The 22,575-nt window shown below is 39.9% G+C and overlaps 1 protein-coding gene and 1 long non-coding RNA gene across 2 annotated transcripts in view; one reads left to right on the top strand and one right to left on the bottom strand.

The window, feature by feature from the left end:
• The window catches only part of LOC138948189 (uncharacterized), a 19,533-nt gene extending 6,407 nt beyond the window's left edge, over positions 1 to 13,126 (bottom strand). Inside the window, exons 1-2 of the mRNA XM_070319693.1 lie at positions 12,971 to 13,126; positions 3,008 to 3,091 (exon numbers count right to left, since the gene is read on the bottom strand). Of these exons, the coding sequence (XP_070175794.1) occupies positions 3,008 to 3,091; positions 12,971 to 13,022 (136 nt within the window). The 5' untranslated portion in view covers positions 13,023 to 13,126. The remainder of the gene's footprint in view (positions 1 to 3,007; positions 3,092 to 12,970) is intronic.
• LOC138948192 (uncharacterized) overlaps positions 1 to 22,575 on the top strand; it is a 74,594-nt gene that overhangs the window by 17,036 nt on the left and 34,983 nt on the right. The window lies entirely within an intron of this gene.

Genomic DNA, 22,575 nt, shown 5'->3' with positions numbered 1-22,575 from the left:
ACGAGGCAGAGAAGAAGTGAAAGCAGAGAGTGGACAGTTTGTATTCAATGCGGGCTTGGATGGGTAACCAGTGGAGTGTGCGGCTAAGTGGTGTGACATGATCTTTTTTTCGTGCTTTGAGGATCAGGCGTGCTGCAGAATTTTGAACTTTCTGTAGTTTGTGCAGGAGGTAGAGTGGACAGCCAGAGAGAAGAGAGTTACAGTAGTCAAGTTTAGAAAGAACAAGAGAGCAGACTAGAGTGTTTGTAGTTTGAACGGACAGAGTATGGCGGATGGTTGCGATCTTGCGGAGTTCAAAGTATGCGGACCTACAGATGTTGGAGATGTGCTTGTTGAGTGTCATGTCTGAGGAGATGGTGAAGCCGAGGTTTCTAGCTGAAGAAGAGAAAGAGATGTCGATATTGCCTACTTGGACAGACGAAGGTTGAGAATTTGGGAACTTAGTGGACTTCGCGTAAGGTGAAAATACAATATTTAGTCAAGTAGCTGTCGAACTCACAGAATGAAACTGAATGCAACGCAACGCAGCAAGACCGTATACTCGTAGCATCGTCACTCCATCGCCCGTGGCAAAGGCAGTGCCCGTGGAATTGACAAGAAGAGCGGGGTATTCGTTGCGCTGAGAAGGATAGCACGCTTTTCTGTACCTCTCTTCGTTTTAACTTTCTGAGCGTGTTTTTAATCCAAACATATCATATCTATATATTTTTGGAATCAGGAACCGACAAGGAATAAGATGAAAGTGTTTTTAAATTGATTTCGAAAAAAAAAAAAATTGATAATAATTTTTATATATTTAATTTTCAGAGCTTGTTTTTAATCCGAATATAACATATTTATATGTTTTTGGAATCAGCAAATAATGGAGAATAAGATAAACGTAAATTTGGATCGTTTTATAAATTTTTATTTTTTTTTACAATTTTCAGATTTTTAATGACCAAAGTCATTAATTAATTTTTAAGCCACCAAGCTGAAATGCAATACCGAACCCCGCGCTTTGTCGAACATGACCCGACCAAAATTTCAACCAATTTGGTTGAAAAATGAGAGCGTGACAGTGCCGCCTCAACTTTCACGAAAAGCCGGATATGACGTCATCAAAGACATTTATCAAAAAAATGAAAAAAACTTCCGGGGATATCATACCCAGAAACTCTCATGTCAAATTTCATAAAGATCGGTCCAGTAGTTTACTCTCAATCGCTCTACACACAGACACACACACACACGCACATACACCACGACCCTCGTTTCGATTCCCCCTCGATGTTAAAATATTTAGTCAAAACTTGACTAAATATAAAAATAGAATGGGTGATTCTGGGGAAATTGTCCGCTGCCGGATCGGAAGTACCCAATAATGATGCAACTGTTTCATTATTTCGATTCATAGATCATCCGAAACGTTTGGAATGACTACAATGAATACAAGTCGCGTAAGGCGAAAATACAATATTTAGTCAAGTAGCTGTCGAACTCACAGAATGAAACTGAACGCAACGCAACGCAGCAAGACCGTATACTCGTAGCATCGTCACTCCACCGCCCGTGGCAAAGGCAGTGCCCGTGGAATTGACAAGAAGAGCGGGGTATTCGTTGCGCTGAGAAGGATAGCACGCTTTTCTGTACCTCTCTTCGTTTTAACTTTCTGAGCGTGTTTTTAATCCAAACATATCATATCTATACATTTTTGGAATCAGGAACCGACAAGGAATAAGATGAAAGTGTTTTTAAATTGATTTCGAAAAAAAAAATTGGATAATAATTGTTATATATTTAATTTTCAGAGCTTGTTTTTAATCCGAATATAACATATTTATATGTTTTTGGAATCAGCAAACGATGGAGAATAAGATAAACGTCAATTTGGATCGTTTTATAATTTTTTATTTTTTTTTTACAATTTTCCGATTTTTAATGACCAAAGTCATTAATTAATTTTTAAGCCACCAAGCTGAAATGCAATACCGAACCCCGGGCTTCGTCGAAGATTACTTGACCAAAATTTGAACCAATTTGGTTGAAAAATGAGGGCGTGACAGTGCCGCCTCAACTTTCACGAAAAGTCGGATATGACGTCATCAAAGACATTTCTCACTAAAATGAAAAAAACGTTCGGGGATTTCATACCCAGGAACTCTCATGTCAAATTTCATAAAGATCGGTCCAGTAGTTTAGTCTGAATCGCTCTACACACACACACACGCACACACACACGCACGCACATACACCACGACCCTCGTTTCGATTCCCCCTCGATGTTAAAATATTTAGTCAAAACTTGACTAAATATAAAAATACAAGGATTACGAGTTAAGAATTTGTTTTTTTCAGTAAACTTTTTTTTTTAAATTGCCGTCGAAGAGGATGGAACCCATGACCACCATTGTAAGGAAAGCGTTCGGCGCTTTACCAACTGAGCTGTTCTGTCGCACGGTTGGCGAGGGAGATTTAAACTTCAAAATAATATTACACTCGAGTTCTCGAGCGTGGGGATCAGTATTGACTCGATTCGAGTTTCCGAATGCTTCCGTTCGTATTTGTGTACTGTTCTCTTTATCTCACTGTTCGAGGCAAGTTCAGTTAATAACTGACCCTATATATAATATATAATACTCCCGTTCACTTCGTATAAGTTTGGAAACAAATGTCAAGTAGCGTTAGTTTCAAGCGTGACCGACATCATTGACCAATCGCCGAAAGGCGCAAGACGTCAATGCATGAAAGGATTTCCCAACGCAGAATCCTAAATTCTCGATGACACACACAGGATTTTGTTCGGAAGGACGACGATCTATGAACGGTTTATTGTATCAAGTGAAGCAAGCGGCTACAACTGGGCGATAGAGCCAATGAATAGTGATATGAACTTGTAGTACTTATTGACATGGAATCAGTCACAGGCCTCTCAACCAGGAGTATGGCCCCAATGGTTTTACTGTGATGGGGTAGAACACAAGTTATCATCGTCTCTCTCAGCAAAACACACGGGACGGGTACTTACTGCATGTCGTGCCTTCACATGTTGCACCGTCGTCACACTTGTTATCGGTACCACAGGCTACTCCTGCCGCTTGTGCCTCGGTGCCTGAAAAACACCAAGCACCACATCACACATCAGCACGCACATATTCAAATATGAAATGAGGCGAGCTATGATAAACTTGAGCAGAAACAGTGCCAAAAGCGACATGAATGTAAAATAATAATAATAATTCTTAACAAAAAAAATATATACGATTACATATTGAAATAAGATAAGAGAAGACATATGTGACCCGTTCTCACAAAATGATAGATAAGTTGATTTTTAGCATCCTGTGATATGTATATGCTAAGAAAGTACAGACATCCCTCTTTACAATGATGCAAGTTGCAAGTGAGTGGTACAAACATTACTTTGTTACATTAGTTTAAAACTACTAACCAGCATGTCGGCCATTTTGAGAAAATAAATGTTAAAGTTGTCACATTGAAAACAGGTATTTCCCCTAGCAACCTAGGTAATTCATGCTTCGTAGCTCATGAAATGGTGAGAAATAGTATACAAAAGCATAGACATTAGACCAGAAATAATGTATTTGTTTTGGCCGTTACAACCGTTATCATTGGGTTTCTATGAAAGTTTTGGGGCACCAGATCAAAATTTAGTCCTTGATATTTCCAACGATGTATAATAAGCGGGGGTTCTGCAAATAATCAGTTTGACAATGTGGCCTTGTGTGGCCTTTGTTTACAAGAAAGGGACGCTTCGGATCGATAGTAGGTATGAACAAAATCAAGTGTAACACATTTGTAGGATGATTTTGACTAAATGCAGGCAGCATAAGGTAAATGAAGCATAGTTCTCTCCCAAACAGCAAACAAGGTAATTTCAACCATATTGACTCTCACCACCTTATTCTGTTCGCTGAGCAGCTGGCCGCCAACGACTTATCTATCTTTTTGTGAGAACGGGTCACATAATATGAAAAGGAAAGAGTAGACATATATGGTGAGATAAAATAACTGCAGGTAAAATAAGACATATCGTATCATGTGATAGGATAAGATAAGACAAGAAAAGGTAAGAGCACACATATGATATCTATCTATCTATACATATAAATAAAAGAGAGTGTCTGTCTGTCTGTGTGTGTGTGTGTGTCTGTCTGTCTGTGGTCGCCATACATCAGAGATGGCAAAAGATAAGCACAAGATATTTTGCATGCACACTGCCCTGGACCCACAAATGTGCACCTGGGTTTCAGTTTCTCCAGACATTGTTTCCTTCCTCGGATAATTACCCTCCCCATCTATCAATACAGTCTATATAGTGCAAGGGGGGTAAGTCATGCTTTGTCACCCACGGAAGGGAGGTAACTCTCATCAAACAGTATACCGTGTCATTCTCAAGGGTTACCCCCCGCCCGCTATCATCCCGCCGCCCCCCCCCCCCCCCCCCCCCCCCCCCCCCCCACACACACACTAACCCTGCCCCCTGCTCCCCCTCCCTGCCTTCCAGATCATCGCGAATAATGTTTACGAAACGATCGCCTCAGTGAAAGATCACGAGTATTTACAGATTTCTCTCCCCTGTTCAAAAAGGTATGACGCGCTCACTCATGAGGTATGCGTGCTTTAATCAGACGGTAACTACAGTGGGTGTGAGAAGGGGTAAACAAATCACGAAGAACACGTTGAACCAAATAGAAACTTGCCTTGCCTATACATCCAAATGTATGAGCTCACACTGTCATTTTTCTTATCCACATTGGAATAAGATTCGAGAGGTTTCTGAGAGAGGGGAGAGCAGAAACACCCGGGCGAAGCCGGGCCTGACTGCTAGTTGTCAAATAAGATACGATTAGACATGCCATAGGATAAGATAAGAGTTAGATACCTCTTGTGATAAAATACGATAACATTCGATGAGATAATTCTTTATTCAAGGGGGTATACTGACGTAAACTAGCAGGCCGGTGCTTTTTCACATCCACATATCTCATGTTCTAATAATCATTCATTTCAAATCGTGTAAGTGGGTGAAAAGGTACATACGAGAGAGAGAGAGAGAGAGAGAGAGAGAGAGAGAGAGAGAGAGAGAGAGAGAGAGAGAGAGAGAGAGAGAGAGAGAGAGAATTGAATTGAATTGAATTGAACTTTATTTAACAAGGATTAAGATTTAAGGCTACGCCTTTTCTTACAATCTGTCCTTGGGACGCAGAGAGAGAGAGAGAGAGAGAGAGAGAGAGAGAGAGAGAGAGAGAGAGAGAGAGAGAGAGAGAGATATGAGAGAAAGAGAGAGAAAGAGAGAGAGAGAAATATGAGATAGAGAGAGAGAAATATGAAAGAGAGAGAGAGAGAGAGAGAGAGAGAGAGAGAGAGAGAGAGAGAGAGAGAGAGAGAGAGAGAGGGGATATAATGACCAACAAGAAAAAATGGAAAACCACACGCGAGGATAGAGAGAAGAGAGAGAGAGAGTGGGGAGAGAGAGAGAACAAAAAGAGAAGAGACAGAGAGAGTGGGGAGAGAGAGAGAGAGTGGGGAGAGAGAGAGAGTGGGGAGAGAGAGAGAGTGGGGAGAGAGAGAGAACAAAAAGAGAAGAGACAGAGATAGTGGGGAGAGAGAGAGAACAAAAAGAGAAGAGAGAGAGATAACAAAGGGTGGGAGAGAGTTGGGAGAGAGAGAACTAAAAGAGAGAAAGAGAGCTAGAGAGAAAGAGTCTGAACACTTCGCGTATCATTTTTCATCCTACAAGGCTAGTGCAATATTGTGTGATTTTTGTCCGAATGCTGCGTCAGTCTTCAATCAATCAATCAATGAGTCTTATATCGCGCATATTCCGTGGGTACAGTTCTAGGCGCTCTGCAGTGATGCCGTGTGAGATGAAATTTTATACGGCCAGTAGATTGCAGCCATTTCGGCGCATTACCTTTCACGGCCTATTATTCCAAGTCACACGGGTATAGGTAGACAATTATTAACTGTGCCTAAGCAATTTTGCCAGGAAAGACCCTTTTGTCAATCGTGGGATCTTTAACGTGCACACCCAATGTAGTGTACACGGGGGGAGGTTCGGACACCGAAGAGAGTCTGCACACAAAGTTGACTCTGTGAAATAAATTTCCGCCGAACCTGGGATCGAACTCACGCTGACAGCGGCCAACTGAATGCAAATCCAGCGCGCTACCAACTGAGCTATATCCCCGCCCCGGAATTGCTCTGGAATTGAAATCGTCCCCTAAGTGATTCAGTTTTAAGTACTTTGAGTTAAGTTTTATTGTAATTCAATCAAGTTGGCGTTTTAATTAAACAGATCCTGTGATTGGTCAGAATGGCCCCAACTCATTAAAAATTACAGGTCATTAAATAGAGCTTAAACAATGACCAAGAGTTGATTACTGGAAAATAAACCACGAGTGGGTATTTGCAGCTGCTTGGTAATTCACGAGTGTGCGTAACTAAATTGAATACCCATAATGCAAAGTCACTTCCGTCCGCTACAATTAACAAGAGACAACGCTTTTAATCAGCTCTGACATTAATGGGGTTTTCTGCGTCTACGCCGCGGGGTTTCCATTGTTGAGTATAATTTATGTGTTAGTGGATTGTGTGTTTTTATAGTATTACAATCTTTGTGCGATTTTTCATGCAATAGGGTTTTTAAATTGGCGAATCTATCCTTGGTTCCTGCTAGAAGCCAGCGCGCTGATTGGAGATAGACGTCATGGTGTCACCCAGCCTCGGTGTACAGACACAAAATTGGTCTGAATTCGCGACCCTGGGGCATTCGTTTGCTCGCAGATTCGGGGGATTCCTCAAGAATGACACGCAGGTGTCGGCTAGTTTGGGTTTCGGGACCTGTGAGATTGAAGTGACTTTGCATTATGGGTATTCAATTTAGTTACGCATTTTTTCTTTGGATCGGTACGAAACAACTTTCTTAAGACGCAACCAAAAATGCCAAACCATTTCTCCACATAAATTTCTTTTTGTTACCGGCTCATTTCGGCCAAAATTAAATTAAAAAGAATGGCAGGATCGATACCTCAGAACTTGACCATGCGATTTTCAAGTGAGCAGGTCGGCATTGCACACTCAGAGGGTGGGTCGGCATTGCACACTCAGAGGGTGGATCGTGCCTTGCCGTTTTGTGAAGCATCCACCAACAAAACTGGCTTTTCGGTATTTTTAGTTGATAAAGTGTATTAAAGTGTATTTGAAAATATCATAAATTTCACTCTGTCTCAATCCCTAAGAAGGTATTTTTTAATTCAAGATTTTAGGTTTTTTGTTTTTACATTTAGTCAAGTTTTGACTAAATGTTTTAACATAGAGGGGGGAATCGAGACGAGGGTCGTGGTGTATGTGCGTGTCTGTGTGTGTGTGTGTGTAGAGCGATTCAGACTAAACTACTGGGCCGATCTTTATGAAATTTGACATGAGAGTTCCTGAGTATGATATCCTCAGACGTTTTTTTCATTTTTTTGATAAATGTCTTTGATGACGTCATATCCGGCTTTTCGTGAAAGTTGAGGCGGCACTGTCACGCCCTCATTTTTCAACCAAATTAGTTGAAATTTTGGTCAAGTAATCTTAGACAAAGCCCGAACTTCGGTATTGCATTTCAGCTTGGTGGCTTAAAAATTAATTAATGACTTTGGTCATTAAAAATCTAAAAATTGTAAAAAAAATATTTTTTTTATAAAACGATCCAAATTACGTTCATCTTATTCTCCATCATTTGCGAATTCCAAAAACATATAAATATGTTATATTTGGATTAACAACAAGCTCTGAAAATTAAATATATAAAAATTATGATCAAAATTTTTTTTTCGAAATCAATTTAAAAACACTTTCATCTTATTCCTTGTCGGTTCCTGATTCCAAAAACATATAGATATGATATGTTTGGATTTAAAACACGCTCAGAAAGTTAAAACGAAGAGAGCTACAGAAAAGCGTGCTATCCTTCTCAGCGCAACGAATACCCCGCTCTTCTTGTCAATTCCACTGGCACTGCCTTTGCCACGGGCGGTGGAGTGACGATGCTACGAGTATACGGTCTTGCTGCGTTGCGTTGCGTTCAGTTTCATTCTGTGAGTTCGACAGCTACTTGACTAAATGTTGTATTTTCGCCTTACGCGACTTGTTTGTTTGTTTTGCTTAACGCCCAGCCGACGTGACGAAGGGCCATATCAGGGCGGTGCTGCTTTGACATATAACGTGCGCCACACACAAGACACAAGTCGCAGCACAGGCTTCATGTCTCACCCAGTCACATTATTCTGACACCGGACCAACCAGTCCTAGCACTAACCCCATAATGCCATACGCCAGGCGGAGCAGCCACTAGATTGCCAATTTTAAAGTCTTAGGTATGACCCGGCCGGGGTTAAGATTTTAGTTGATCTTGTTTATTTTCAGTGAGATAAACAACAAGTCGCGTAAGGCGAAAATACAATATTTAGTCAAGTAGCTGTCGAACTCACAGAATGAAACTGAACGCAACGCAACGCAGCAAGACCGTATACTCGTAGCATCGTCACTCCACCGCCCGTGGCAAAGGCAGTGCCCGTGGAATTGACAAGAAGAGCGGGGTATTCGTTGCGCTGAGAAGGATAGCACGCTTTTCTGTAGCTCTCTTCGTTTTAACTTTCTGAGCGTGTTTTAAATCCAAACATATCATATCTATATGTTTTTGGAATCAGGAACCGACAAGGAATAAGATGAAAGTGTTTTTAAATTGATTTCGAAAAAAAAATTTTGATCATAATTTTTATATATTTAATTTTCAGAGCTTGTTGTTAATCCAAATATAACATATTTATATGTTTTTGGAATTCGCAAATGATGGAGAATAAGATGAACGTAAATTTGGATCGTTTTATAAAAAAAATATTTTTTTTACAATTTTTAGATTTTTAATGACCAAAGTCATTAATTAATTTTTAAGCCACCAAGCTGAAATGCAATACCGAAGTTTGGGCTTTGTCTAAGATTACTTGACCAAAATTTCAACTAATTTGGTTGAAAAATGAGGGCGTGACAGTGCCGCCTCAACTTTCACGATATGACGTCATCAAAGACATTTATCAAAAAAATGAAAAAAACGTCTGAGGATATCATACCCAGGAACTCTCATGTCAAATTTCATAAAGATCGGCCCAGTAGTTTAGTCTGAATCGCTCTACACACACACACACACACACAGACAGACAGACAGACACACACACACGCACATACACCACGACCCTCGTCTCGATTCCCCCCTCTACGTTAAAACATTTAGTCACTTGACTAAATGTTTTAACGTAGAGGGGGAATCGAGACGAGGGTCGTGGTGTATGTGCGTGTGTGTGTGTGTGTGTGTGTCTGTCTGTCTGTGTGTGTGTGTGTGTGTGTAGAGCGATTCAGACTAAACTACTGGACCGATCTTTATGAAATTTGACATGAGAGTTCCTGGGTATGATATCCCCATACTTTTTTTTCTTTTTTTTGATAAATGTCTTTGATGACGTCATATCCGGCTTTTCGTGAAAGTTGAGGCGGCACTGTCACGCCCTCATTTTTCAACCAAATTGGTTGAAATTTTGGTCGGGTAATGTTCGACGAAGCCCGGACTTCGGTATTGCATTTCAGCGTGGTGGCTTAAAAATCAATTAATGACTTTGGTCATTAAAATCTGAAAATTGTAAAAAAAATATGTTTTTTATAAAACGATCCAAATTTACGTTTATCTTATTCTCCATCATTTGCTGATTCCAAAAACATATAAATATGTTATATTCGGATTAGAAACAAGCTCTGAAAATTAAATATATAAAAATTATTATCAAAATTAAATTTTCCAAATCAATTTAAAAACACTTTCATCTTATTCCTTGTCGGTTCCTGATTCCAAAAACATATAGATATGATATGTTTGGATTAAAAACACGCTCAGAAAGTTAAAACGAAGAGAGGTACAGAAAAGCGTGCTATCTTTCCCAGCGCAACTACTACCCCGCTCTTCTTGTCAATTTCACTGCCTTTGCCGTGCGCGGTGGACTGACGATGCTACGAGTATACGGTCTTGCTGCGTTGCATTGCGTTCAGTTTCATTCTGTGAGTTCGACAGCTACTTGACTAAATGTTGTATTTTCGCCTTACGCGACTTGTTTGTTTGTTTTGCTTAACGCCCAGCCGACGTGACGAAGGGCCATATCAGGGCGGTGCTGCTTTGACATATAACGTGCGCCACACACACGACACAAGTCGCAGCACAGGCTTCATGGAGTCTCACCCAGTCACATTATTCTGACACCGGACCAACCAGTCCTAGCACTAACCCCATAATGCCAGACGCCAGGCGGAGCAGCCACTAGATTGCCAATTTTAAAGTCTTAGGTATGACCCGGCCGGGGTTAAGATTTTAGTTGATCTTGTTTATTTTCAGTGAGATAAACAAGTCGCGTAAGGCGAAAATACAATATTTAGTCAAGTAGCTGTCGAACTCACAGAATGAAACTGAACGCAACGCAACGCAGCAAGACCGTATACTCGTAGCATCGTCACTCCACCGCCCGTGGCAAAGGCAGTGCCCGAGGAATTGACAAGAAGAGCGGGGTATTCGTTGCGCTGAGAAGGATAGCACGCTTTTCCGTACCTCTCTTCGTTTTAACTTTCTGAGCGTGTTTTTACTGAATCCAAACATATCATATCTATATATTTTTGGAATCAGGAACCGACAAGGAATAAGATGAAAGTGTTTTTAAATTGATTTCGAAAAAAAAAAATTGATAATAATTTTTATATATTTAATTTTCAGAGCTTGTTTTTAATCCAAATATAACATATTTATATGTTTTTGGAATCAGCAAATGATGGAGAATAAGATAAACGTAAATTTGGATCGTTTTATAAATTTTTATTTTTTTTTACAATTTTCAGATTTTTAATGACCAAAGTCATTAATTAATTTTTAAGCCACCAAGTTGAAATGCAATACTGAAGTCCGGGCTTCGTCGAAGATTACTTGACCAAAATTTCAACCAATTTGGTTGAAAAATGAGGGCGTGACAGTGCCGCCTCAACTTTCACGAAAAGCCGGATATGACGTCATCAAAGACATTTATCAAAAAAATGAAAAAAACGTTCGGGGATTTCATACCCAGGAACTCTCATGTCAAATTTCATAAAGATCGGTCCAGTAGTTTAGTCTGAATCGCTCTACACACACACACACACGCACACACGCACGCACACACGCACGCACACACGCACATACACCACGACCCTCGTTTCGATTCCCCCTCGATGTTAAAATATTTAGTCAAAACTTGACTAAATATAAAAAGGGTCCCGGCCTGATCGCTATAATGTTTAGCTGGTCACCTAGAATCATTCCTGATTTGTCAAATAGCCGTATGGTGCACTAAAATGGTAATAATCAGCAATGACGTACAAGAGGCTTACATGAAAAAGTTGTTCTTTTCAAAGAAATTAGTTTTGTCTATGATATTCACGAAACGGATGTGTTAAGAATTACAACCCCTTTCAAAAAGACCCCAGAAGTTTCGCATGAGTACTGTTCGCAGTGATTCCTCGAATCGTCAGTCGTGTTTGAATAGAAAGCTTACACAGGCAAAACGACTGTTTCTCCGGTCTTTGTTAAACCCCACTATCTCAGAATTTGGCTACAAAGGTTTAAGGAGTTAATCTGAATGGCACATTTCTCTTGTCAAAATTCCTCACATATAATGACCATCTGCATACAAATGACATGTCACAATATACGAGGCTCGCAGGTTATCCATAAATGTTCACCGGATTGATGCTCAAATAAACGACCAGGCCTCAGATCTCCTCTGTTTGAATTTGGACAAACAAAACTTCGGGAAATAAAGAAAATGGGTACTTTTTTAAACCTCCCTCTATAAGATTTGTTTATGTCTCTATTTTATTTATTACAGTTTTGGATTCATTTGTAAGCGTTTGCTGAGGCCTAAAAAAAAATAGGTGTGGTTACGGTAACCCGACCTACCCTATTTTTAGGGGCCGATCCTATAACTTTTTATTACATTTGTCAAAAAAAAAAAAAAAAAAAAAAAAAAACGAGTGCAAAAAACGCAATGAAAGCGAAAGCGTCCGTGTCGCACACTTATTTCCCTGTCAAGTACCGTACTTTCCGGGTCATAAGGCGCGACTTTTTTCCTCGAGTTCGACCCCTGCGTCTTGTATAACGAAGCGCCTAATCCGTGTATGAAATACGAAAAAAATCAAAGAGACCGCTTGAGTACCAGTCAAACAACTTGTGATAATGCATGTTTCAGCTACTTGGTACTGCCCTGCCTTTGATCTGGCCGCACACACAGATTTCCACTCTGTTAAACTCGGTCACTGACCGGTCACTGACCCCGATGCAGGAAGTGTTTCCTCTCTCAGATATGACAGGGGAACCACCTCTCATGGCAAAAACTGGGTCATTGACCCCTGGGAAGAAGGTCGTGTCTTTTAACAAGGCCACCCAGCTATCACAATGCCTTTGGTCACTGACCGGTCACTGACCCCGATGCAGGAAGTGTTTCCTCTCTCAGATATGACAGGGGAACCACCTCTCATGGCAAAAACTGGGTCATTTTGGTGCGCCCTGCGTCCAATGGGTGACTGGATTACAATTTTTTTTTAAAAAGAAGGGGGTGCGTCTTAGATAACAAAGCGCCTTGTCACCGGGAAAGTACGGTAGGTTTAATTTGTACACATTAGAAAAAAAAGTTTAAAAAAAAAAAGTGATTGCCTACCTACCTACCCTATTTTTTTTGGCTATGTTACCGTAACCACACCTATTTTTTTTTTGGCCTGATGAATCTGTTTCGGCCTTTGGCTGAAGGTAAGTGCCTTTTGTATTTGAGCGAAAGTGACCAAAAACATGTTTCTGGTGTCCAAAAAAGTCTACAAATGGGTTTTTTCTTCATCAGACAGTTCACAAAACACGACCTACCTTTGACCAGAAGAAAAATGCAGAGAACAGAAGCAAGGATGAGCTTGGCCATTTTGCTGGTTGATAGTTTTTTGTTGTCGAAAAGACGACTCTGCTCCTTTTGCTCAGGAATTACAGCGAACAGTGACCGTCGTTAGTTGGGGGCTTCTATATATTATGTTTCAATGCCTAGCAACCAGGGTTGTTTATGCATACAAAAAACCCTGGGTTGTGAAAGTCCTTGCGAAACCAATGCACTCTTGAGTAAATAGTGAGGAGTGGAAAGTCAACTAGGTCAAAAATTGTATTTCTGATTGGTGGATTACCGTCGAGTGTTGAAATATTCTAGTGGCGGGTACGGCAAGAAGATGGTATCGTGTTTAAGGATCCTTAGTTGTGGTTCGTTACCTGGAGACAGCACAAGAATTGTTGGGTAACTTTTCATTGCCTGCATAACGATTTCACAATATTTTTTCGATATTCTGTTCTGATGTGCTGCTGTGTGTACCTACTTGAACGTAGCAGACCTCTTTCTTTTCTGGAATTGCGCAAGTATACAAATTGCACAAGGTCCTGAGATGAGTGCCTGTTTTCTTGGCTTTATTTGTGTAGACGCACTAAGTGTCTCCGAGGGGTAAATAAGTACTAATGTTTTAAACAAATCCCACTGCAGCAAATGTTTGATGTGAATCCACTGGAGAACCTACTTTACCAATCATCTGTTAACGGCGAAGGTGTCTTTGGCTCGACCTAGACTATGGAATTGCATTTCATCTTGTTACCTTCAACATTCGCAATGAAGCAGTCATTCAAAGTTATGCCCGATAAAGCAAATCTTTTTAAGTGTAAACAAGATTTACGAAGGTGAAGTAGGCATTGTGTTTTATGATTTCTTGATTATCCCGCTTCCCCCAAATAATGTAGTTTTGTTCCATTGGCTCAAGTTTTGACTAAATGTAAGACCAGGAATCAAAACGAGGGTGGTGGTGTATGTGTGTGTGTGAGTGTGTGTGTTTGTGTGTGTGTGTTTGTGTTTGTGTGTGTGTGTGAGTATGTATGTGTGTGTGTGTTTGTGTGTGTGTGTATGTATGTGTGTGTATTAGTGTATGTGTGTGGGTGTGTGTGTGTGTGTGTGTGTGTATGTGTGTGTGTATGTGTGTGTGTGTGTGTGCGTGCGTGCGTGCTTAAAACAAATCAGACTTTGAAAGGGTGATTTGAGATTATGAACAAATCACGAACATTTAGGGACAGGACAGGAATTGAAACGGCAGGTTTGCATGTGTTCTTGCGCACACATTTACAGGGACAAATGCATTGCACATAGTGGGTACCCCGCACCCTTTCTATATAAACTGAGCAAAAAAAATATTGCACCCAATTTCGTACCCCAACTAAAACATTCATTCACGTGTCATTTTATTCAAACTTTATATGCCATTAAAGGCCTTTCACTTGGCCACCTTGCACACTTTTCGGATTAAACATTTCTGTATTAGGTATCACGTGACCGCCGCCGAAGTCAGGGTACCCCCAAAATCGACCTGACAAAAACCCTAGTCCCGTATTTTAAAATCTGTAAAAATTCAGGATTTGCTGATAAGAAACAGTTCTGCATATCGATGGAAATGCCATTCGATTTCCATTCAAAAACAGTTTCATTTGTGAATCTAACTTGATTAGTCTTGATACAATCTGTTTTCAAATGAGGTAGGGGTAAACAGTTTAAAAGGCCCAAAAGAGCACGTTTTGCAGTCATTTTTTATGGGGTCCTCCACTGAAAGTTCAATATATCCTAAATGTCTCAATGAAAACGTTTCAAACTTCCCGAAAACATGACCAATAGGTGAATAAAGATCACCATAACTTTGTGTGAATACATTGGCAATACAGGTAAAGTTACGTAACGTTTCCAAAAGAACTTTAAAAATATTCATATTAATTCAGGGTGTCATGCCAAAAATTCGTGACTCGTTACCCTCGTAAAATAAAGAATTGTCATTGTCATTGTCATTGTCACTCTCTCTCTCGCTCTCTCTCTCTCTCTCTCTCTCTCTCTCTCTCTCTCTCTCTCTCTCTCTCTCTCTCTCTCTCTCTCTCTCTCTTTCGCGGGGTCTGATGCAGGCAGCAACAGTAGAAAAGGTGCATTTGTTTGCTTTAAAACGTTTTTTAGGTGTTGACAGGCGTACTCCTAATGATCTTGTATATGGTGAATTTGGACGTTATCCCATTTACTTAAATTCATATGTACGTTGCATAAGATACTGGCTGAAACTGACAAGAATGGATGACAGTAGATTACCTCGTAAAGCATATAAGATGTTGTTTTCTCTAGATAGCAGAGGTAAATCTACTTGGGCATCACAGGTACGGTTGTGCCTGTGTCGATATGGTTTTCAGTATGTAGCCTGTATTAATTCGTTTTTGGCATGTTTTAAGCAACGCATTATTGACTGCCGGTGGCAAGAGTGGGATAATCATATTCAGACTAGCGACCGGTTTGCATTGTACCGTACCTTTAAGACAACAAATCTTGTAGAAACATACTTGTCAATTCCAGTAAACAGACACATTTTAAATGTTTTGGTTAAATTTAGATTGGGTATTTCCAGACTTGCTTTACATACAGAAAGGTATAAAGCTGTAAGTGAAAATAATTTGGTCTGTCGTTTGTGTCAATCTAGTACTGAAGATGAATTGCATTTTGTTTTATGCTGCCCTGCACTGGAAAATCTAAGACGTCAATTTATTCCAGCAAAATTTTGTAGATGTCCTTCGAACTTCAAACTTGCACTGTTGTTGTCTGTGAAAAATGAAACTATACTTTGCAATGTAGCTAAGTTCTTGTATTTTTCATTTAAATGTTTAGAAAATGCTGTTTAAGCGTGTTATTTAGTATAAATATAATTTAAACTCTCTTTTTACTGTGCCTGTGACTGGTGGGTACCACCAGTCACAACCCCTCGGTCTGCATGCTTTTATGGTGCATTTGACTTGTGTCTTAAATTGTGAGCTGATGTCAGGTATGTTTGACTGACCAGCAGTGGGCCGCTCACTTGGCTTTTTACCTGCGCCCGCGTCGCAGCAGCGCTCTTCACTTGCTCTTACCGCCTCTGCCCCATCCACCTCCCTTGTTTGTTATAGCTGGCTGCGCTTTTTCATAAATTTGTACCGAAGGATTATGTATACGTTCTGTGAAATATTATGTGTACCTTATATGGAAAACATATTGTTGTTATTGTGTAATAGGGGTGCTAGTTTTAAATTTGTTAAACCCCAAGTGTTCTTAAATAATATGTGATTTTTGTCCCTATGAAATTAAAAAACATGCCTTCGGTTTTTGACACCCAAAAGGAACTTCTTGTCACATGAATTTTATGGTTGTGGTTGTGATGGTGTGTGTGTGTGTGTGTGTGTGTATGGGTGTGTGTGTGAGTGTGTGCGTGTGTGTGTGTGGGTGAGAGAAAGGGAGAATGTACGTTCTGGCTCACCGATTCCGACAGACCCTAAATATTAACGCAAAATAGGCTTCTGGACTAAACTTTTACTAAAATGAAACATGCGACAAAATCAGAAAAATACTGCATAAATCCATACAAAAAAATACAGTAAAGTAAGGTTGTTTTGAACCAATGCCGGGTCTGTCGGAATCAGTAACCCAGAACGTACATTCCCCGTTTCTCTTATACAACGCTAAATTTAGTTTCCATTGAAATATTAACTAGTTGGGCCACTCCAAACAGCCAGCGTGTGTTTTGATCCAATCTGCCCGTCGTCGGCAAGCCATAACTACCGTATTGATCTGGTAAAAACAAACAGCCAGCGTGTGTTTTGATCCAAGCCAGGCCTGCAAGCCTGTCTTCTATATTCCTCCAATGGCAAGACAAGATTAAATCATGTGATAGTAACCATTCACGTCACTTCCGCCCACCACTGTGTGTTGATAACAACCCGATCTAGTTTGTGTTGTTAGCAACCAGGCAGACCTGTCTCGCCATTTCGTATTGAGGTGCTGTTCTGTGAAGACGTGTATGTGTTTCAGTGAAAAAAGTGCTTAATTTAACAAGGTGAATGTCGCAGAATTAGAGAAAGAGCTTCTTGAATCGCAAAATGTTCATCAAGAATTGTTAGATTATTCTAGGCGGTCAACAACTTTAATTCTACCTGACATGGAACAAGCTTGTAATGTCCCACTACCAGCGCCAACACCATCAGAATTTTGGACAGAAGAAGAACAGCATGTACTAGAAGAGAATAGAAAATATTTTGAGCAGATGGCCTTAATAGCAGTTAAGGCTAAAACAGAAGGATTAATGAGACTGCCCAAAAAACCAAAAAGGAAGATAGAAGATTTGTTCAAAGAAAAAGACGGAAAGAAAAAGAGAGTAGAACCAACAACGCCAAGTGATTTACATCACTATCTCGTTTCAAACCAAGCAGATGTTAGCCATGCTATATCCACAGAAGCTTTCACAAATGCAGAAAATGAAAAAGATATTGTGGAAAGACTGCAAAAAGGGATGAGAAATCTCAAAAGACAGGACGCACAACAAATCTTAATTTACATTCAGTTTGGACAGTTTTTGATTATGTGCAAACAATGGCAGGAGAAGCAAAGAAAAGAAGGGAGAATGAAAGAAACGTGGGCTGACTGGTTGAAAGCAAAAACTGGCTATTCCGATGTTCATGCGCGTAGACTACGCGCCGTTGCTAGATCGCTTTATGCATTTCCGCGATTTACCACTGTTGGTTTGCCAATCAGTTTTATCATGGGCAAACCAAATCGAAGAGATGCTCCAGATCGAAGAGTACAGAGAGTACTGGTCAGAAACGCCGCATATTCCTGTCACATCAGAGCTCCAACAGTCCCAGTCTTAGACTTACAGTGCTTGTTTGTGCGCAACAACAGAAGTATCACACTGCACCTGCACTGTTAGACAAGTGTTTAAATATAGTAACGATCATGCATGTACGGTTTCAAAAATAGTAATGACGTGATTCTAAATATAGTAACGATCATGCATGTACGGTTTGCTGCGCCTGCCCTGCTTTGGCTGTCTTCTTAATCATCCTGCTTCAACACCCTGCTTCAGCTGTGTTATTGTTTTTGCTTCACCCTGCTTCAACGCCCTACTATAAACTTTTTAGGCTGCCTTCGGGCGGCCGCCGAGTGTTAACTTATTCAATTGACTTGGGTATTTGATTCAAGCTTTTGATAAGTGTACTTGGTGGCTGCTTTGAAACTCAACAAAGCCTTCTCCCCTTTCACAAACACTCCCCTTTCACAAGCAACGTCCTTTTCCCCGCTGCAGTCAAAACAAAGCTGTCATAGCGGGTTTTCCCGATTGACAAAAATTCTTATTACACACTCAGACTATTTGGAGCCGCGTTTGTTCTCCAGTGCCCAATTGCATAAGAATATTCTGGTGATGAATAAACGCGCTTTGTGTCATTAGCATCTAAAGATTTCTTGTTTACAATAGTTGTGTTGATCTGATGAAGCGCGGAACTGATCTTAGGGTTGTCATGGTGAAACACTCGCTTCTGAAACAGTGCTTCCTTGTAGTTATCATGCGATATGCTCGACTTTACAACCTGTTTGCTTACACCCTTTGCTTTTTTAACCACCCCTTTCTCACTTGCAACACTGTACATCTTTGCACGCAATCCAACATACTCCTTAATTATCTTCCCATTCATTTCATCTTTCATCTTTCCAATAACCTTCTTGTTAACATTTGAGTGCAATGGTGATTCTTTAGGGTAGTCGCAAGTGTCATAAAAAGAATCTTTTCCTTTTACTGCAGGACTTTCAGCTTCTAGATCTTTGTAAATGTCATCCGCTGGAATGTCAAGTAAGAATGAATCTGTGTCTGTGTAAAGTACTCTCGATTTGGGATATCTTGGCTTCAAATAATCATACAAAAACTCAAGCATCAACAGTTTTGACAACTCTAGCACAGTAAAGCCTATGAATACTGGTTTGTCAAGCTTGACTACAAGTTTTTTCATTAAGATACCATACAGCTGTTCATGAAAGTATTTAAAGTTTTGATACTGTGGTTTGGATGTCAGCTTGATGGCCTCATTTTCTCTTGTAACAAGTCTAACATCCTTTCTCTTGTGTGGGTTTTCCATTGTCTTACCAAAGCAACTGTTGTTCATCAGTTTAAAAAAGTCTTTCTCTGATGCATCAGCGGCTTTGGTTCTCAGTTCTGTGTTTTTCATGATGTAAGGTTTCATAAACTGTTCTTGATCAAATAAAATTATACGATGAACAGCCTTCAAAATTAATCCATGTCTAATGTAAAACTGTAACAGTCTGTAGTGACACACATACTTCTTTTTGTGAAACAGATTGGGCACCAGCTTTGGAGGTTCTCTTGGGTTTACTTTTAACCTCTCAGCCGCTAAAGGATAATCATTATGTAGATCATGAAGTGATAGTGGATAGTCTAAGTCAACTTCTAGTATCCATCCCTTTCGACTGTCTGGGCCTGCTTTTAATATTGTCAGCACAACACATTGTGAAAATGGTCCTGAATAGATCTTAAAGTTCCGAAGTGGAAGCGTCTGACACATTGCCCAACCATACAAATTGTTTGCATCTAGATACATGATGTAATTAGAAGGTTTCATAGGATCAAAGTCGTCCAAGTATTTGTTGTTGGCTTTGCAGTAATTGTGTGAAGCCATACTGATTCCTCCACGTAGTCCATTTTCAATCATCTGAAGTGTAGGTAGATCTGATAGCAAGTCAATCTTTACTCCTGTAAATCTAAGAAATGCATCCCAGCTCATGCCTGGTGCAGATATGTAATGTGAAGGATCTAGATTGTAGTGCTTCATACATGTTCTTCTGTAATTCTCAAATATATCTGCAAGTAAACAAACATCAGCCAACAAATATTGATCATGATAATCACCCATTGTATTACATCCTAATTTATTCCATGCAGTCTTAGCGTGTTCATAGTCTTCGTCACTTATACCTTTACCCTTCAGCCGTGAGAAGTAAGCATCCTTTGGTGGTAACTCATCTTCATCAAACCTCTCCCACGAATCCATGTATTCATATGGATAGACTCCCTTTCTAACTAAGTCACTGTCAAAGTACTTACATGTGATTGGGAAAGCAGTTAGTGATGAAGATAAAGACTCAAGTGTTCCCATCAGATGTTGAGCAGAATCGTAGAAGTGTAAACTATTCAGAGTAAAGGCCATGTACTTTTCTGAAGACTGCGCAATGCATCTTGCTTTGTATTCATCAGTTACTGCCTGCATGATCAGATGTGAATCATAACCGCGCAAGTTATGGAAGAAGATTGGAAGCTTCCAAGTCTTAGGATCAAACTTTAATTGTAGATTACATTTGCTGTGTGCTGCTCCTCGGAACTGCCCACTTACATGATCATGATCTCTTACTATTGGATTGTCTGTGTTTGGTGTTAGACTTTGTTCGCATATCCAACACTGTGTGGTAGAGTTAAACTGTTCTTGGTCTTCAGGTTTCATAACAATGTCTGAAAGATTCAGTTGTTTGGAGCAGTCATTTCGCACTTGGTTCATTTGCTGTAAGAAGTTCTTTGCTGCATTAGGTCCTCTGTACAATTGCGGTTTAGAATGTTTACCATCTGAACTAACAACAATAAATGCATATGAACAGACTTGATGATTACTTAGAGTTACTGTTTTAGGTAGGTCTTTTGGTAAAGGTCCTTCATATGGCACAATGATAGATTCAAAGTCAGCATAAACAACATAAGGACTTTTCTGTAGTTTGCATACATTCTTAAAATACACTTTGCTGTCTGGCGGTGGTGTTGTTAACTTCACGACCGCATCATCAACGCTCTTACAATGTTGCTTGTGTATAAGTGCTGCATGAATTGATGGAATACGCAAGAGACATCGCCTACAAAAGTCTTGTTTACTATTGTGATTGCTTGTGCTCGCCATCAGTCTACTCATTGTACGAATCAAAGTGTAATGATATTTTACACCATCAGTCATTAGTAACATGTCAACATGGTTAGTATCACAATCACCAATCGTTGGTGAGTTCTTTGATATTCTGACTGGTTTCAGTTCATCTTCCTCATCCCACGTGTAAACATTTACGGTGATGGGTTTGTTTTGCTGTTCAAATTTGTCAATGCTTGTAATGCTGACAGGAAATTCAATACCAGTAAAGTTTAGTTTATTTCTGTATGCATGATAGTTAGACACTCTTTCTGCATTTTTCTTTACACTGTACAGTCTTGCCAGAACACACCACATAAAACATTTGTCATCATCATTCTTTATGTTCAGCACAGCACGTTTTTTGACAAGAGTAGGAGGTAAAGGTATGTAACTTCTACCTCTGATGGGGGCAAATTTACTTAGCTTCAATTCTATTTTTAGAATTTCACCTTCTGACCATCCGGATCCTTTCATCTTTGCATCCTCTGCAGCTTGCTCAAACCGTTTCATCATTTCATCTGCCCAGTTTCCATTCAATTCTGCCATAGAATTAAGTGCTAGTTGTCTGGTTGAAACATGAACTTCTAGCACCTCATCACTGACTGTTTTGTATTTTATTAAACTGACTATCTGCACTTTTACTGGAGGTTCAATCAACAAATTGTTTGGAATTTGTTCAATGGCGTCTTGCACACTGGACTGCACATTTTGAGGATCCGTTACTTGTAATTCAACGGTGTCAAATACTGTCGATAAAGATTCTAATACAGAGTCTTCCATCGCTGTGAGTTTGATTTTATAACTCAAAATAAAAATATAAATTAAAAAAATGAAGTTGCTTAGAATTCTTTCTCAGAGCTTCCATTTTTGTTAACACTATAAAATCTGAAAAAAAAAATCATTTAACATTTGTACCACGTGGAACTAATTGTAATTCCTCTTTTACAAAGGCTCTTTGCGGTGCTGGTTCTCTCAAGTAATATATAGGTGGATTTGTCTCTACTACTCTCTTGATTTCATGAATGTCAATACTCCAGATTGGATCCGTTGCACGCTTCCTGCTGTCACCCTCAGCTTCACCGGGTGCATATAAATATCTGACTTTCTGATTGAAAGGTAGTAATGCCACTGGTGTTGTTGACTTTGGAGCAACAGGTATTGTTTTCTGTTTGATTGCATCAACTGGTCTTAACCCTGTAGCTTTAAATACCTCCAGATTCATTGCTCTAAGTACTGATGGTAATCTTTTGACCCATTCAGTGTTACGCAATTTACTTTCTGTGTCCAAAAATTCCTGATGGTACTGATATGAAAACAGTTTTTCTGCCAACTGTTTGTTAAAGCTCTCAACAATAGCCTGTGACCTGTGGTTTCCTGGAATACCTCTCTTCACTGTAACATGATGTTTTAACAGAAGCTGGTTGACAGCTCCTTTAAACTCCTTACCATCATCGCACTGAATCATTCTGGGATACTTTAGTGGTCCACGTCTGTAAATTTCTTGCAGAGCAACAGCTGTAGCTATAGCACTTTTCTCTGTCAACGGTTCAGCATCTTTGTATCTTGTTGCAACATCAACTACAGTCAGTGCATACTTATATTTCTTCCTTCTGACTGTGTCATGCGGTAAATACAGCAGGTCTATTTGATGAGTGTCATTCGGT

This window comes from Littorina saxatilis, linkage group LG15 (genome assembly GCF_037325665.1).
Source record: "Littorina saxatilis isolate snail1 linkage group LG15, US_GU_Lsax_2.0, whole genome shotgun sequence".
Taxonomy (NCBI): domain Eukaryota; kingdom Metazoa; phylum Mollusca; class Gastropoda; order Littorinimorpha; family Littorinidae; genus Littorina; species Littorina saxatilis.
The sequence above is the reverse complement of the archived record's forward strand: the minus strand, read 5'-3'. Positions and strand labels throughout refer to the sequence as shown.